General features: G+C 50.3%; 1 protein-coding gene across 1 annotated transcript; it reads right to left on the bottom strand.

Annotated features, from left to right (window-relative positions):
* Positions 1-42: 42 nt before the first annotated feature.
* Positions 43-15,978, bottom strand: LOC144110908 (uncharacterized). Its single transcript, XM_077643974.1, has 11 exons — positions 15,943-15,978; positions 14,927-15,256; positions 12,746-13,107; positions 11,988-12,147; positions 10,087-10,316; positions 9,186-9,347; positions 8,590-8,928; positions 5,579-5,780; positions 4,318-4,420; positions 572-1,434; positions 43-138 (listed from the first exon to the last, which is right to left on the bottom strand). Exons 1-11 carry the CDS (start codon positions 15,973-15,975, stop codon positions 43-45), a joined length of 2,880 nt encoding a protein of 959 aa, XP_077500100.1. The 5' UTR covers positions 15,976-15,978.
* Positions 15,979-16,112: the final 134 nt, after the last annotated feature.

Raw genomic sequence — 16,112 nt, 5'->3', positions numbered from 1 at the left:
TTTCTCTGCGGTGTCCCTGATGACTCTTGCCTACTGCGGTCATCACGACCACTTCGAAGCGTCCAGTTTGGGCTTTTGGTATCGTATCCTGTAGGTGTAGATGGTTGTGTCGGTGATGCCGCTGACTGTCACCTTGGCCTTCCAGAAGAGACAAGAACGTGCCTGACGAATCCAGCGTCGCAGTTTTTGGCGTCCCCGAAGTGTCCCTCTGCCCGGCGTACAAACTCATGTCTCCCTGTGCTATCGGTTCAATTTCTTTGTGGACAGCCTTCATCTGTATGCAACGATTTTGTGAATGTCTAGCGTGACGTAAGCGCTGACCTGTTTCCGGCACTCTGTTCATCGCCTGTTTTTCGTCGGCGTGCTTGTCGTGTACTACCCAAGGGCCCCGGGATTTGCCCTTCATTGCTTCCCTGGGAGGACTGCCATGGGACTCTGAGAGCAATGTTGTCATTTCTCGCGGTAGCTCTACGTCCGTTTTCCGGTCTTGGTTCCCCCTCCCAGCCAGTGATGGCAACAGACCTGGTGCGCTGCTGCGAAGAAACCTTCTGGCAACGATGGCAATGCTTGCCGATAATCTCCCAGTCAGCGACGACTGGGGCTGAAGTATATTCGTTTCAAGGGTGGGGGCCATATCTGCGTGCTCGGCATTTTTGGGCGTCAGCAGCTGCGAGTCTGTGATCTTGTCTCCTGATGGCCCTGTGCCGTAGCTCGTCGAAATGTTTTGGCTTGATGAAACGTAATTGCGATGATTTGATTTTTCTTCTTCAGTGCCAGCGCAGTTTACTTGGCTGTGAGCCGTCAGCGAGCCCCTGCTCTTTTTGGCACTGGCGCTCAAGACGTGTGGGCTTTCTGACCGCTGTCCACAAGCCACCGCTGTAATTGGGACAACTTGCCGGTGCCTTCCGCGCGTCTTGCTTGAAGCTGAAGAGCGTGCTTGCAGAGTAGAAGGTTCCACGCTGTCTTGAGTCACTGGCAATCTCTTCTCGTCGCCTTCAAGAGATGCTTGCTGTTCAGCTGACATCTCCTGCAGGCGGCTGGAAGATCGCTTCTTGGAAGACTTCGCCAGTGAAGGTCTGCTTCGCTGACGCGAGCGCTCGGACGCATCGGAGCGCAGCTGGCGTTGAGAGGTCGCTTTCGGCAGTGCGGAAGGCGGTATATTTTCTCCGCGTGGAACAGTGGCAGCTGCATTGGGTGTGTGCAGGGGAGCAAGTGGCAAGGAAGTGCCGTACTCGTTGCCATCCTTCACTTTGGCGTGATCCGGAGGCTGAATCTTTGTATCCAGGTGAGGCTGACACACCTGCGGGGACCACGCCATTGCCGGGCAGCCCGGTGTCCCGTCGCCGGCTGGTCTTGGACTGCTGGGCGGGCTGAGCTCGGCGACAGATGGGCGGCGACTATCGCCCGTAGTCGCAGGACTATCCTGGTCCATTGCTGGTTGCCGGAAAAGGGACAAGCGCACCCGCAACTGCTACGGCGTTGCAAGGTAAAAATGGCGTCGCGGAGTGCTGCTGATGTGGCACGCACAGCACGTGAGAACGGATGTGAAGAAGAAGAAGGGCATGGCAATGATGACGATGATCGTGCTTGCATTCGCCGCTGAATTTCACTTCCGTTATGCACTTTTCGGTTCGCGTCTTCGCAGGTTTGTGCTTTGTGGAGCACGTAGAATTGGTGGAGCCCATTCTGTATTATTTTCAAAGGTCTCCCAAAAATTCACCTAGCTATAGGCTCACTGGAATGTCCCTGGATCCGCACGGCAATCTTTAGTAAAAGGCGGAAGATGGGTGCTTCAGCGCGGAGAGGCCTGGCAGCGCGACCAACCGAGTACAAGAATGCATTATACTTCACCTTGGTACAACTGTATACGAAGGTGGATTTAAAATGGGAACGAGGAGGAAACGGGCAACCCTACACCGCCCAGACTGAGATATTCTCATTTGACGAATCGCACTGCCCCCCCCCCCCCCTTGTTTTAGGCAGTGAAGTTTAAAAAATGAAGTTTTGTGCACTGGAACACCCCTCCGAGAGTTTCCCACAAATCAGACCCCGACTTCATAAAATATTACGACTGATAAGCGTAATATGTTGCGACGTGCTCCAAACTACATGAATGTCCCATCGGAAGAAGCTACTAGGAAGTCTTCATATGAGCTGCCTAAACGGTCATATTGGAGTACGCTGCCCCTCTGCAGACGTGAAAAAAGAAGTCCCTAACTTGTCTCCTTAACTTTTCGGTACCATTTCCATGTGCTTTTGGTATGTGTTCTGAATGATGGGCATAACGTCACATGTCGTTCGTATGTATGCCGACCATCTTACAAGTATTCACCTGCATAATTTCACATGGTCCATATTATTTATACGGAAAAAATGCGCAATCTATACAATCATCTATCAGCCATGCAGATGTGCGGAGTTATTCTAATCATCATACTGAATAAGTACACTAGAGCATGTATTAGGGACCCTTTTGCCCTTATTCTCCAAGACGAGGAAGTAGAACCGACAGGAAGAGAGAATAAACTTTAGTGAAATAAGTTTTCACCTTCGAGGGTGGTCGTCTTAGTTCACAGCGCTGTTGTAGTCTTTCGTGAACGGTGCATCAGCAGAAGTTTGTGACCGGGAAAGGCGAGCGACGGCCAGCGTTTGCACTAGAAGGTATCGGCTGGCGTATGGGCGCCTGAGGCGCATTCCCAGAGCATGTGGCACAAGGACGGGGGGCTTGCGCAAAAGCTACAAATTTGGGCCGCCAGGTGCCTTCAGCAACGTCGTCTGAGTAGCTTGGGCAACAACCGCGCTGTGGATAAAACGCCTGACGTGTGCAGCAATCCTTGCTGAAGCGGTTGCAAAACCGTCGTCTACGCAGGTCCCACCGGTGAGGGCCGGTGTCCAGGACGTAGGTGTATGTAGCCGTCAGGGCGCCAGGTTAACATATGCCTGCTGTTACCACCCACCCACCCCTGCGACCGGAACCCGCAGCCTAAACCGCGTGCCTCGAGCCAGGAATCTACGCCAGCGGTGATGGTGTAAGGCTTAACGGTATGTTATCAATAAGATGTTAGGGTATGGCGACTTCCAAGCGGGCTGCATTGTGATGTGCTTACGGTCGTTGAATGCGATGAATACATAGAACGGGGAGATACCCTGCCCAAGTTTCGGAATATTGACATTGTCAATGTACAAAGTATGCGGATGAAAGGTTTATGCTCTGCGAACACATGAAAGATGCTGTATGCGTGGAAGTTTGGGAAGTGCTGAATGCCCATCTACAGGACGAGCAGCCCGCGTACGAACGCGTTGTGGTGCGCTCATTCAGGCTTTGCGATAAAACGCCTAACGGGTGTAGCAAGCCTTGCTGGAGCGGTTGCAAAACCGCCTGGCAGTATTGAGCACTTGAGCGTCTGGCACCATGCGCTGGAGGGATGATGCCTCGGCATGGGTGTCCTAAAGCTTCGGGGGTGGTCAGCGACTATTCCAGCGATCCGGATGATTCCAAGCTGGATTTCAGGTCGCCAGTTAATGCAAAATATCCTTTGGGCACGGCGCAGTGCTGAAAGTTCATTAGCTGAAGAAACACACGAAGCCTGCAAAGCAACATAAAACGAAATAACTTGTGCAGTGCTTTGACTTGCGCAAATATCAGAATGTTCCCTTTTCATAATTCTATCCAATTTTCAGTATCGTCCAATTTCGAATTATACACTTCTTCATGAAAAGAAATGAAATCTAAAGTCTGACGAAAACTCGTCTGGTCGGGTAGAAGATTCGTGTATGAAGAAAAAGGAACGCCGACCAAAAGGTTGTTGTTTAAAACGAAGCATTGATCAAGGCTTCCGTATGGAAGCCGAAACGTCTTCGTTTTAAACAACAACCTTTTGGTCGGCGTTCCTTTTTCTTCATACATGATTCTTCATGAAAACGGATGCAAATTTTGTCTCACAAATTGCATGCCAGTGCCTTTTAGTTTCCGTCGCCGCTATTATGCTTTTGTTGTAGAACGGCCTGGATAGAGTTGCTACATCTTTGTAGCTCCGCTTGTGAACGTTTGTGGACACAGTTTGTCAGATTATTTCGCTGTGATATTGTTTATATCTTGTTGCAGCATATGCCCAATGTCCGAATATTCGCAATTCAGTCTGAATAGTTTTATTCTATTCTTGTTTATTTCACGATGAACCTTAGTACAGGGAATCTTGTGATGAAAGGATTGTGACCTTGGAAGCTGGTCGCTAGGAATGTTAATCGCATCTATCCGTCTTAGTTCACCATATTGCGGCATAATTCGACTTTATGAAGCAGGTTAAGCCAGCAAACACAGCGGCTCGACTGAAGCGCACGAAAAGGCCTCGTCGAATGCCTTCAGGCGCCGGAAGGGGACGTGACAGCCTCCCGGTCTGCCACCTTCTGTGGTGCAGTCCTGCATTGAGAAACAGCCACAGGCAGGTTTTACTCCACGTATCGTAATATAACAGCGCTAGATGCAAAAAGATAGAGACAGGACAAAGCGCTGACTAACGAATGCGGTTTTTGTTCAGAAACTCGACACATATATTTCGGCGTGATGGTCAATAACAGTTGCTGTTGAGAGCATTTGCGTCATAGAGTGCATGCTGTACCAGCGATAAAATTAGAGTCTTGAGACAGGTATTACAACAGGAAAGGTGGAAAGTAATCCGATATGATCGCTGCCGTTTAAATAATCAAAAATGCTAGGCATAAAAACCAAATGCGCTAAAAGAAAGTGATGATGCTGATGCTGATGATGATGATGGGTTTTTACGGCGCAAAGGCACCTACGGCTAAAGAGCGCCATGGCACAAGGTATTTTCCATTTCTCAAGCATTTCACCCTAAAGAAGCCGAGCACCAGACCAGGGAAAAGCTTGTACCCATTGTATCACCGGTGGGTACCCGGCGGCACTGGGGATCGAACCCCGCACCTCCCACAAGTGAGGCGAATGCTCAACCACTTGGTCACCGCTGCGGTGCTAAACGAAAGTATACAATAGAACTCGATTTACAGTCTTTCCGAACTCTCTCGGCTCTTAAAGGCTTTGTATGCATGGAACACAGAAAATATTTTTTTTAGCGGTAATAATGGTGACAGCACCAAAATATTCAACGGCGAACATCTCATTTTGCGTTTTAATCCCGAATACTGGATATAACTACGTCACCACCGCTTCTTTTAAAACTACCCGCTTGCATTACTTTGTAGTCGGTGAGTCACTGCCATATGCACAATGGTTTCGAAGCCCACCTAATCCATGCACATAAAGAAAACTCCTTCGGGCTCGTGTAGCTGTTGAACAGTTAGTCGTTGTGCGGCGACTTGGTCGCTAATCTGACAATGCCAAACTACAGTCGTGGGCAGACGTTCTCAGTTGCCTGAAATGGGAGAACCGAGGGTGTTCAATCACATGCGCCGCCTTCTTCCATTGCGACGTGCGCTAGAGTGTTACCGTACGAGCTTACATAAATAGAAGTTGCGACACATTGCTGCCACAGATCGCCTCAGGTGCCGAGCCGCGGTTGCAGCACGCCAGGGTTAACTGTTAAATGCAACAAACACACACCTTGAGACAACCGACTGTGTAGAGTATCCTGCGCGGGCTTAGCGAGGGTAGGCGGGGCAAGCGGGGACCATCGCTCGCGTTGACCGCGATCAGCGCCGACTGGACGCAGTCGTACGCCAGGACGCTCTCGACCACGTCGTCGGTGGGAGAACCTGCCGATGATCGACATTCGGCGGGGATGTCGGCGCTGGCCACCAGATACCTGTACCGTACCGGTTAAAATGGCGGCCATTTTGCAACAAAAGCAGCGCATTCCGGTCGTTTAACGTGAACGGCGCTTAAATAAGGAACATCATCTGGGATAACCGTCAGTGTAATCAGTCGCATCATGGAGAAGAAGAAGGAAGTAACAGTAAGGAGGGAAGGAATAAGAAGTCGAAGCAGAATCATTAATAAGAACAAGGCGTGAAACCACCTGCATTTACTTTCAGTATACACATTTCTCACCTAACGCAAATGTCTCACTACAGCCGAAGCAGGTACCAAGCTTAGATCTTTATCGCTGAATTATCCCCATCAAACTATACATTAACCGGCCACATTATTAGGTTTTGTTTCTGAGGTCATCTTGTGCGTTATTTGAGTGTGTGCTGTTGTAAGCGAAACGAAAACCCAGCTCCCACACTGTAGCTATCACCACCACCGCCATCATCATCATCATCATCATGACAATGACGTTCACTTTAGGACAAAGGCATCTCATGCTGATATATCTTGCACCAGCTCCGGCCTCCTATCTCCACAAACTTTCTAATCGCATTTTGCTATACTTCTTGCTGCCTTTAATCCATAGCGGAGTTGGATGAGTCAGGCTCGTCATAAGTGGCTCATGACGAGTCCATGACGTGTTTTCTAACACTCCGGTTTAAGGCATGGAGGATGGGAGAGGACTTCACTATGCGAACCGCACGGCAAAAACTGTGCCGGCAGTCATTTGCTTTTGCAAGGGCTACTGGGATTATTTGGTCCATGGCGCAGCGGCGTTGTCTGAATCATCGGCGCGTCTGCCAGCTGCCGGCGGCCGAGCGCGACGCGGGATTGCCAGCTGCGCATGCGCTAGCGGAGACTTCGACCAAGTGCAGCGAGAGAGAGTCCCCACATGCGGCTTCAAAAAACGTGAATACCTGCTCCTAAATTGCTCGTCCAAAAGCATTTTTTGTAGCGATATGTTTGTGAACAAGGCTCCCGTGTGGGAGCCAAAACGTCATCTAAGTGTTCATTTTTATTTTGGTCGGTATTCTGCCCTCTTCACGATAGCTACATTACGGTAGCATTTCGAGCCTTTAGCGTGGCGGCGCCGCCACCCCGTGGCTGTGCAACCACGCTGTCACGTGGTTGGTCACGTGGTGCGGAACAGCTGCCGGCGGCACGGCGCCGTGGCTGGTCACGTGGTTCGTCACCTGGTTGGTCACGTGGCCAGCCACGTGGTGCGGCGCAGCATCCCGCGAAACCGAGCTGCCACAGCTGTGCGCATGCGCCGTGTCAAGTGGGACGCAGATGAAGGAACGCCCAGCGAAATGGAGCGACGAAAGACTGACTTTGCAGTTCAACTCAGCAAGTTCCACTCGGCCAGCTGTGGCTATCGCGTCACTGCAGGTTTAACGAGATTTTAACCACCGGCAATTTTTTCTTGTGTGCTAACAGATGACAGTGCAGGTACGCATTTACCATTTTGGTGCAATTTTCGAAAAAAAAACAATTGTGTCCGTTTCGGAGTTATGTTATCCCGAAATCCGCTGCGTTGCCTCAGAGGACCTCGGTTATCCTGTCTTCGTGTTACATTCCCTGGAGATGTCCACTTCCTCTTCTTGATTATAGCTTGGATGTTATTAACTCGCGTTTTGTTCCCTGGCCCTTTCTGTTTTCTTCCTATATCCTAACGTTGTCCTTACCATTTCAATTTTCATAGGTAACTACGCCGTTCTCAATTTCAGTTTGTGCCTTTTCGTTAGCTTCCACCTTTCTGCCCTATATGTGAGCATCGCCAAGGTATACATCAGCTAACACATACTTTCATGTAGCAGGGTATTTGTAAACTGGTATCCATTGCGAAGCGAAGAAACACGGCGCGAAAGAGACGTCAAGACGCGCTGTACTTTATTCTACGCGCTTTTACGCATTGTTGCAACACAGTCCATTCTGTAGATTCCTGCTGTATTCCTGTCGGAAGCATAGCGTGAGACAGCGTGTGAAACCGACGTATACCCTAACTCTCGCAGTAAATAAATTGATGCAAAATATGTTCACCAAAATGTACACCTTTATTTTGGATTTAAAAAGGTGCAAATGGCCACACGACTAGTCTAAGGACGGCAGCTGCTAGGCAAGGAAACACAGAGAAATATATATAGCCACTAGTGACGCAAACTTGAGCAGTACCACCCAGCAAAGATAAAACAGAGAAAAGGTATAATAATAATAATAGTAATTGGTTTTTGCGGGGAGTAAATGGCGCAGTATCTGTCTCATATATCGTTGGACACCTGAACCGCGCCGTAAGGGAAGGGATAAAAGAGGGAGTGAAAGAAGAAAGGAAGAAAGAAGTGCCGTAATGGAGTGCTCCGGAATAATTTCGACCACCTGGGGATCTTTAACGTGCACTGACATCGCACAGCACACGGGCGCCTTAGCGTTTTGCCTCCATAAAAACGCAGCCGCCGCGGTCGGGTTCGAACCCGGGAACTCCGGATCTGTAGTCGAGCGCCCTAACCACTGAGCCACCGCGGCGGGTGTCTCATATATCGACGGACGCCTGAACCGCGCCGTAAGGGAAGGGATAAAAGAGGTAGTGAAAGAAGAAAGGAAGAAAGAAGTGCCGTAGTGGAGTGCTCCGGAATAATTTCGACCACCTGGGGATCTTTAACGTGCACTCACATCGCACAGCACACGGGCGCCTTAGCGTTTTGCCTCCATAAAAACGCAGCCGCCTTGGTCGGGTTCGAACCCAAGCCGGCTGCGTTTTTTTTTTTGTTGAGATTTTTGACATTTAAGACGCCTTATTATGCACATACCTCCGAACAAGACGCCTTGCAATGAGGTGGCCGAGACCCCCGACGTTGGCAGCCGCGGGCCCATCCGGGGCATAGAAGGGCACTGTGAACAATGCAGCGGGGACCATGACCATGCCGTCGGTGGCCACCTCCACGTCCGCGTCGAGCGGGTCAAAGTGCACGTCTGCCGGCGACACGCGCTCCTTCCAGGCGCCCACGGCAGCCAGCCAGTCGGCGAGGAACCGGCCTCGAGGCTTCGGGTAGGACGCGTAGAAGGCGCCCAAGCGCTCGGCGGTGTCCGCGTACGGGGGCAGGCCGACGACCAGCCGTAGCGGCGCCTCGAACCTCGACATCCAGCGTCTTTAAAGGGCAAAGGGAAACAAATTTTAGACCGCAGCTCTTAAGCGCACGTTCCCGCATTGAGTAGCGTATTCGCTCGGCGGCCATACTGCTTTGAACAGACGCAAAAAAATGACCACTTTTGTCTGTACCCCGTATGCTATATGCGCTTGATCTCCATAAAATTATAGTAATGGCTCGTTATAATATGAGTCAGAGATCTCCAAGGCATCCAGAAAAAGGAAATAGATGTGCACGGTGAAGTTGCATGCTCTCACTTTTTGTTGAGGCAATCGGCGATCGCATTCGTCATGGCGGAGGTCTCGGCTCGAGTTTTGTCCGTGATGTGGGAGAGGTGGGCTAGGGCAGCTAGCGCCGGCTCCATGACGTGCGCAACCATGCGCACGCAGCTGAAGATGAACGTCTGCACATTGGGCGACCTAACGGTTGGATAAAAAAACGTGCGAGCAATTTCTCTAAGGGACCCTGAACCGCACCATTGGACGCGGCTGAACAACTTTCGCGCGAAGACCTAAGTGGTGTCGTCGCACGAAGTGTTTTTTTTTTCGTGTTGCTAGCCTCGACGTTTTTAGCAGGGCCGCCGAAGTGTGATATCAGATTTTGTCCCATCTTCCTTCTGTCCTATTTTATCACCGCGAGGGTACAGCTGCGAAGGCCAATTATGACACCTTTGTAGTTATTTTTAATCGGTGTTCAATTCCTCGATTTCCGTTCTTGTTCGAACGGTAGTTGAAGCTTAACGTAGAAGAACTTGGTTGTAGGCCAGTTGGTAGGACATCGTGAGGAGCAAAACCGCAAAACAGGACGGAATCGAGGCAGGCGACAATACAGGGCCGCCTGGCTGTGTTGTCGCCTGCCTCAGAGACAGATACTGCGCCATTTCATTTCCCCAAAACCAATTATTATTATTATTATTATCCCCGCCACGTTAACTGAAGAATTGGCCCGGGGAGATAGCCTTCGTTAGACACCCTACCAATTGCTAAACGGCTCCCGTGATCGATATAAGAAAGATTTAGTATAGCGTATGCAGCTTACCACGACTGCCAGCCGACAATGAGCAGCTGGAGTGAATTAGATATACATTAAGCGAACATAGTGGGTGGGAATCACAGCGCATGCTCTTTTCTGCCGTTTCTCAGACAAGAAGTGGCGCACCTTGGGGGCTCGGTGAGAGCGGGCTCGACGAATGGGGCCAGCTCGTCCAGCACGTGCCAGCTGGTCCATAGGAACAGCGTGGGGACAGCCATTTGCTTCCACACGAACTCCAGCACGGTCCTGAGGAGCACCGACTCATACACGCTGGCGTTCCGACTGTACGGAGTCTTCGCCTCGACCGCGTCGCCAAAGGCGTTTTGACTGACGCCTGTAAACGCTAGGTCTTTCACCTGCGACCACAAAGAATGAAATGCGCGGAAGCGCAGCAGATCACACTGCCGATGGAACTCCACAGGAACCGTTCCACAGTATATGGATGGCACTTTTAACAGAGATGAGCAGAGCCGACAGCGCTCTACCTCTGTGGTATGAATGGCACTCCAGAGAGCAGGTCGGACCGCACTGTACCGTTCAACGGTAGGAAGGGCATTATACTCCAAAAGGGAAGCGAAGAGTCAGCAAGGCGCTCTAATGCAGAAGCACAAGACCGACGGCAGTCTTCAGTGCGCAGGTACAGACGGCACTCTCTAGCACTACTTCAACGGCGAAAGATTGCCTTGACACTTAAGTGGTGCCCATCTAGTCCTGATTTATGTGGCACGGATTGTTGCTATATCTTTGTTTAAGTTAACATGTCACATATCTGTTGACTGCTGGCTGGGTCTGTTGGATCTGGGGCTGTTGACGGTCAACGCCAGTGGTGCACATGGGACCAGTTTTCCGACATACCGAGACACATTTGGATTACTGTCTGAAAAAAAAAAATAGTATGGCGCCGTATAGCTAAGTGCACGAAAACGAACTGGTGAGGTCGACAAGCATTTTTTTAAAGTTCGTTTAGAATGAAATGCGAGCTGATGTCTCAACCCAAGTTGTGGACATGAACTGAGTGGAAGGAACAACAACTTAAAGCACCCGCAAACGGCACTCTACCTTCGAGTCTTTCTTCTTTCCGCCATGCGGTACTACTACAAAATAAACGGTCACCAACGAGCCTCACTTTCAATCCTTGTTGATATCCTATAGGCCTGCAATAATTACGAATTGCCTGGACTATGAGGTTCATCATCATCATCTTAACTGCGTCCACGGCAGGACAAATACATATAGGATATCATAAAGTCACGTTTGGATCAGCATCAGCATACTGAAGCTGTATCAGTATGAAATAAAAGTGACTGCGGCAGTAGCGGACGGCGCTTCCTAAGGAGCGCTGTCAGAAGCGTTTGGGCGCAGTTATTGCCATCGCGTCAGTCTTACCCGAGCAGTCACACGTAACGGGCATAAGCATTCCGTGTCACCCGATACCCGCCCTTATTGCAACACATCATCGCGCACTCGTCAACCCCTAACAAGGGGACAGTTGACTAGCTATTTGAGAATACGCAACGAATAGTCTTGCTTTCGCAGTTTACGCAACTCAAACTCGGCGGGCCAAGAAAAACAGCACCTGCGGCCGCATCGCTCGCAATTACAGGTTGCGGTAGAGGAGCTGAAAGCGACAGGCCGTATACCCCCTGTCCAGGAAAGACTGTAAATAGTTTGTGTATATTACTTCCCCTATTCTCTCTTTCTGTCCCCTCACCTCTTTCATTTCATTTCTCCATTCTACCTGCTATCTTTTATGTTCGCTGCCCCAGCTCAGGTGCTTCAGCATCGATGGCAGATTCCGGGGCTAGCAAAAATCTTTTCCTTCCTTTTTATTATTATTTTAATAAAACCACTTATTACTATACTAATTCCTCGCTGAGGAAGCACGCCTGGTGCAGCTTTCCCGAAGAAGTTAGCTAAAATAATAACAGAGCAGCGACCGTATGTTCCAACAGGGAAATTGGCACCTCGATTCAGCCACCATCGCTGTTCGACGTAGGCTGCTCCAGCGTGCTCCTTGGCTCGCGTACCTGCTTGACGGCTCTCGTCGTCGGACGAACTTCCAGAGCGTGGTGTGCTACCTTGGCGCTGGCAACCGCCGTTTCGATGGCACTGTACAGCGCGTACCTCAGCTGCACGAGCTCGATACTTCGCTCGACACCAGCGACGTCCATTAGGCTTAGCGCGTACCTGCAAAGAGCACGACGGGTAAGCCGGAGGTTCCTTGAACTCCTGCAGTTCCTGAACTCGTTCAGCAAATGCTTTCATTTGCTGCTAGTTTCACTCGTGCAGCATGAAGCACCTGTATCATGCCATTCGCTTCAGGTGATCATGGGAGTCGAGCAAACAGGTTCTGAGACAACGACAGGAGCCCACCCATCAGAGCTTTGATGGTGAGTTCACGGACGACGTCGGGTGTAGCGGGAAGGGCACAGGACGATAAGTTCGCCGAAGAGATTGCTCTCATGACGAAGACATAAGAATGAAGGAATAAAACACAAAGTGCTGCGTGCGCATATCTTATTGCATTACGTGCGTTGTCATCACCTGTCATGATCGTTCTTTCGCCATTTCTATTATTCCCCTCTTTTTAAGTGCGTAGGAAGCTAGAGATGTACTTTGTTGCTTCCGGTCTCTCTACCTTTACCCACGTCAGCGCTTGCTCCGTTAACGAAAAAGAAAAGACGCTAGTAAAAAAGTTATTGGTCGCATTGTTGTCTGTCTTGAGCAAGCCAGTTCTGAACTTGTGAGCAGCACGTGCCAGATTCAACCGGAACGACTTACTTACCCCATGTCTGCCTTCCTGGACACTGCAGCCTGGAGCGCGCCGCCGCCAAAGTCCACGACCAGCGAGTGCGCGGCGTGAGGACGAATCCTGAGGAGGGCGCTGAGCCCATAGACGTAGGCCAACTCGACGTGCAGCGCCAGCACGTCGTCGGCCGCCGTCGGCGCGCCTGGAGGCGGGTTGTACAGGAAGAGGTTTAGCCTCTGCATCAGCTGCCTCAGGACGGCGTGCTGCGACCTCCTCGAGCCCCGGATGGCCATGCAGTCTCGCAAGAGGGTGGCGGCCTTGTGACGTGCGCCACCACCAGGAGTGAGCGCGTATTGCTCCGCGGTAAGGGCCAGCTTCAGGTAGGAGAACATGAACTCCTGCGTATACAAGCTTGAGTGTAATCGGGGATTGGCTACGTGCCTTGGAAAGCTGGCACACTGGGAAAGGACGGGAGACGAGAAGTTCATCAATTGTTCTACCTAGCATGTCCTATTGACACCTTTCTCTGATTAGTTACTTGAGTGATTGATTGATTGAAAAACCTTTATTGCTGTAAAGGAAGGTGAAAATGCTCGAAGTCTTCGTGGTCGGAATCCCTGGTACAGGGCGCCAACAGCTTCTGCTGCCCAGCAAGCTCGTTCGACCAGCTGGAGGGGATCGTCGATTTCAAGGCTGGTCTCAGGTGCTCTTCCTATTTCTAGCGCGCGTTCGAACGCAGTGGGTTTGAGAAATACAGAATTTGCCAATTCCCAATGGGCAGTTCCTGTATGCCCTTGCTGTTCTTGCTGCGCAGTCTTTCGAATAGGCAATCACGGACTGTGGTCCAATAAGTAAACACTTGCTGACTTCCTTTAGGGCTTTTTTTCTTCACTTCCTGTTCCTAGTGCAATGCCTATTGAATATGAACTTCACGGTGGCCCACATCACGGGACGAGCTCTCTGCGCGAGACGGAGGCCTATAGCTTTGGTACAGAGCACAGAATGAAGTACGTTTCAACGCGGGAGATGTACGGGTTACTTTTGTTGGTAATAAAGACGGCGTTCTCAAACGTCAGTGAAAACTTTCGGATTACGTCATTATTTTCTGATTGATCATACTGAACAATTTCCGTGGCGTGCTTCTGCTATGGATTAAGGGTGGTGTATGAATAGCCATTTTAAACCTGTCTGCACGTCCTGTCTCTACCGTTCGACTAGTATGTTTACAAAGTTCAGTTTTTTTCCAGCAACTGTGTGTAGCACAGAGAAGTCGTCTCCCACTATATACGTCCGCCGCCAAATCACGCTACGACGACAGAAGGGTGAAGAAGCAGATGGTGTCTGTAAGGTGTGACTGTCCCGTCCTCATTACTTGAATTCGTCATCACATATAGACCACGCGTCGGGCGTCTCCTGGATTCAAGCTTTAAAACAAATTTCCGGCTTCATTCAAGGTCGAAATATCGACATTAAACTGCATAATTTACTCTCGTGTACAAGCAAAGGTTGTTGCGTAATACAGCGCATATACAGTGGTGATGCCGCTTGCACTAGAGAAAGTTCCTAATTCAGCTGTCGTTCTGTAAGTGTTTTCCGGCATCTGCAAAATTTGGCGGGAGTTTATGCCTGGGTTTTGTTTCCAGAGTTTCGTAACCGATGCGATTAAGCATACTCCGCCTGTAGGTACATTATAATGTGACGTCACAAGGGAGTTACAAATGGCGGGTGCAGTGTGCAAGCTTCCATCTCGCTCTGCAGGGAACATTGCAACTCTCGCTATCATTTGTTTGCACATTGAGGGCGAAAGGAAGTCGAATATGTTTTCACAGCTTCAGCTGTTAAAAGGCGTGTTGGGTGGCAGTCGCATCGCTCGGATGAAATGACGTCATCGTCACATTACCATTGCCAGTGACGTGACGTCATCATTGGTCATGTCACCGATCGTGCTGGCATATGACGTTACACTGGCTCTTGCTTTTCGTGATCTATGGCCAACATGATCATTGCTGATAATAATGGGCCGAAATAGGTCCCATTAATAACTCTCATGACCTTTTCATTGGGATTCATGGAAGCCCATTAAACCCTTACATATTACGATGACCCTTTTCTTGATTATCTCCTCGCACAGCATAACCTTCGTGCCACGTTAACATCCCTTGAATTTTTATTATGAGTCACGCTTGGGTGAAAGGAGTGAATATATCCCTTTCGCACCCTGTCCACGATGCTGCCCCCGGGTCCACTGAAGCGGCCGCACACGTGGTCGTCGAAGTTGCGGCACGGCTCCACCAGCGGGTTCAGCGAGTCGCGGAAGTAGTCCGCCGTGGCCAGGCAGCCGGGCGAGTAGCAGACGCTGCCGTCGTCGACGTCGGGAGGAGGCAGGGGCAGCGAGGTCACGGGTTCGCTTCCCCTCACGAACGCGAAGACCAGGAATCCTAGCAGTCCAACGGCGGCCCCGACCAGGGCGCCGGCGCACCATACCGCCGCCGCAGTTGGCACCGAGAAGTCGTCGCGGATGGCCACGTTCTGATGCTCCTCGTGATGCTGCCGTAGAAGAGGCGGGTAAAATCAAGGCAAAAGCCGAAATGGCTGCTTGCGATGCTCCCACGTGCAGCTAAGGATTGGAACGGCCTTCCCCAGCACATCGTCGACATCACCTGTCCTTCATCATTTGCAAACAATCTAAACAACATTTTTTGTTCATGATCACTAATGGCATTGTTTTGTGCCTTTTCCTGCTAATCCCACCCCTTATGTAATACCCCGCGAGGGGTCTTTAAGGTAATAAAATGAAATGAAGTAGAGACGGTTTGCTTTAGGATGTACTACCGTTCGATAAAACAGGAAAACGAAGCGGAAAATGAATGAACTATCTGCCATAGGCCAGAACAGCGCCAATCCCTCTTCAAGTAGAGGGATATGCCGCCTTGCCGCCGCGATGCGGTTACACAGCTCGAGGAGAAGCTTCGAGGCCAGCAGGAAGTATCATAAGATTGTTATTGCGAACAAGTCTGTCACATATCACACTATGAGCGGGGCTTTAATCAGGTTTCACAAGACTTCAGAGTATCGCGACCGGCCGGGAAGGCCACGAGCTCGCAGTGTGAAGAGGGTGGACTGAAAACATCCCAGGTACCGTACTATGGTATATCAATCCTAATACACGAGGCAGAAAGCCAGAGAGAAGGTTAATGAAATACAGGGATTTCAACCGGAGTTAGGCCACATACCTCAAGAGGATCTGCGGAGTCTGCGTCGAGCATTTTCTTCTTTCTTCTTCATCCTCTTAAGGAAGGTCGAACATCGGCTTTGTCGTTTCTTCTTCTTTTCCTCGCAAGCGCTGTAAAACGTGCCCAGGGGACGCACGATTAGAAGGAGAGGAAGACAAAACATAAAAGCT

The sequence above is a fragment of the Amblyomma americanum genome, chromosome 11 (genome assembly GCF_052857255.1).
Source record: "Amblyomma americanum isolate KBUSLIRL-KWMA chromosome 11, ASM5285725v1, whole genome shotgun sequence".
In the NCBI taxonomy this organism is placed as follows: Eukaryota; Metazoa; Arthropoda; class Arachnida; order Ixodida; family Ixodidae; genus Amblyomma; species Amblyomma americanum.
This window is presented reverse-complemented; position numbering and strand designations above follow the sequence as displayed.

Bases quoted from the DNA above. Each gene is read 5' to 3' on its own strand.
- LOC144110908 (XM_077643974.1), bottom strand. From the start codon at position 15,975: ATGCTCGACGCAGACTCCGCAGATCCTCTTGAG. The intron at 15,257-15,942 runs GTATGTGGCCTA...CTTCTACGGCAG, and splicing joins ACTCCGCAGATCCTCTTGAG to CATCACGAGGAGCATCAGAA. The intron at 5,781-8,589 runs GTATGTGCATAA...GGTACGGTACAG, and splicing joins GCAAGGCGTCTTGTTCGGAG to GTATCTGGTGGCCAGCGCCG.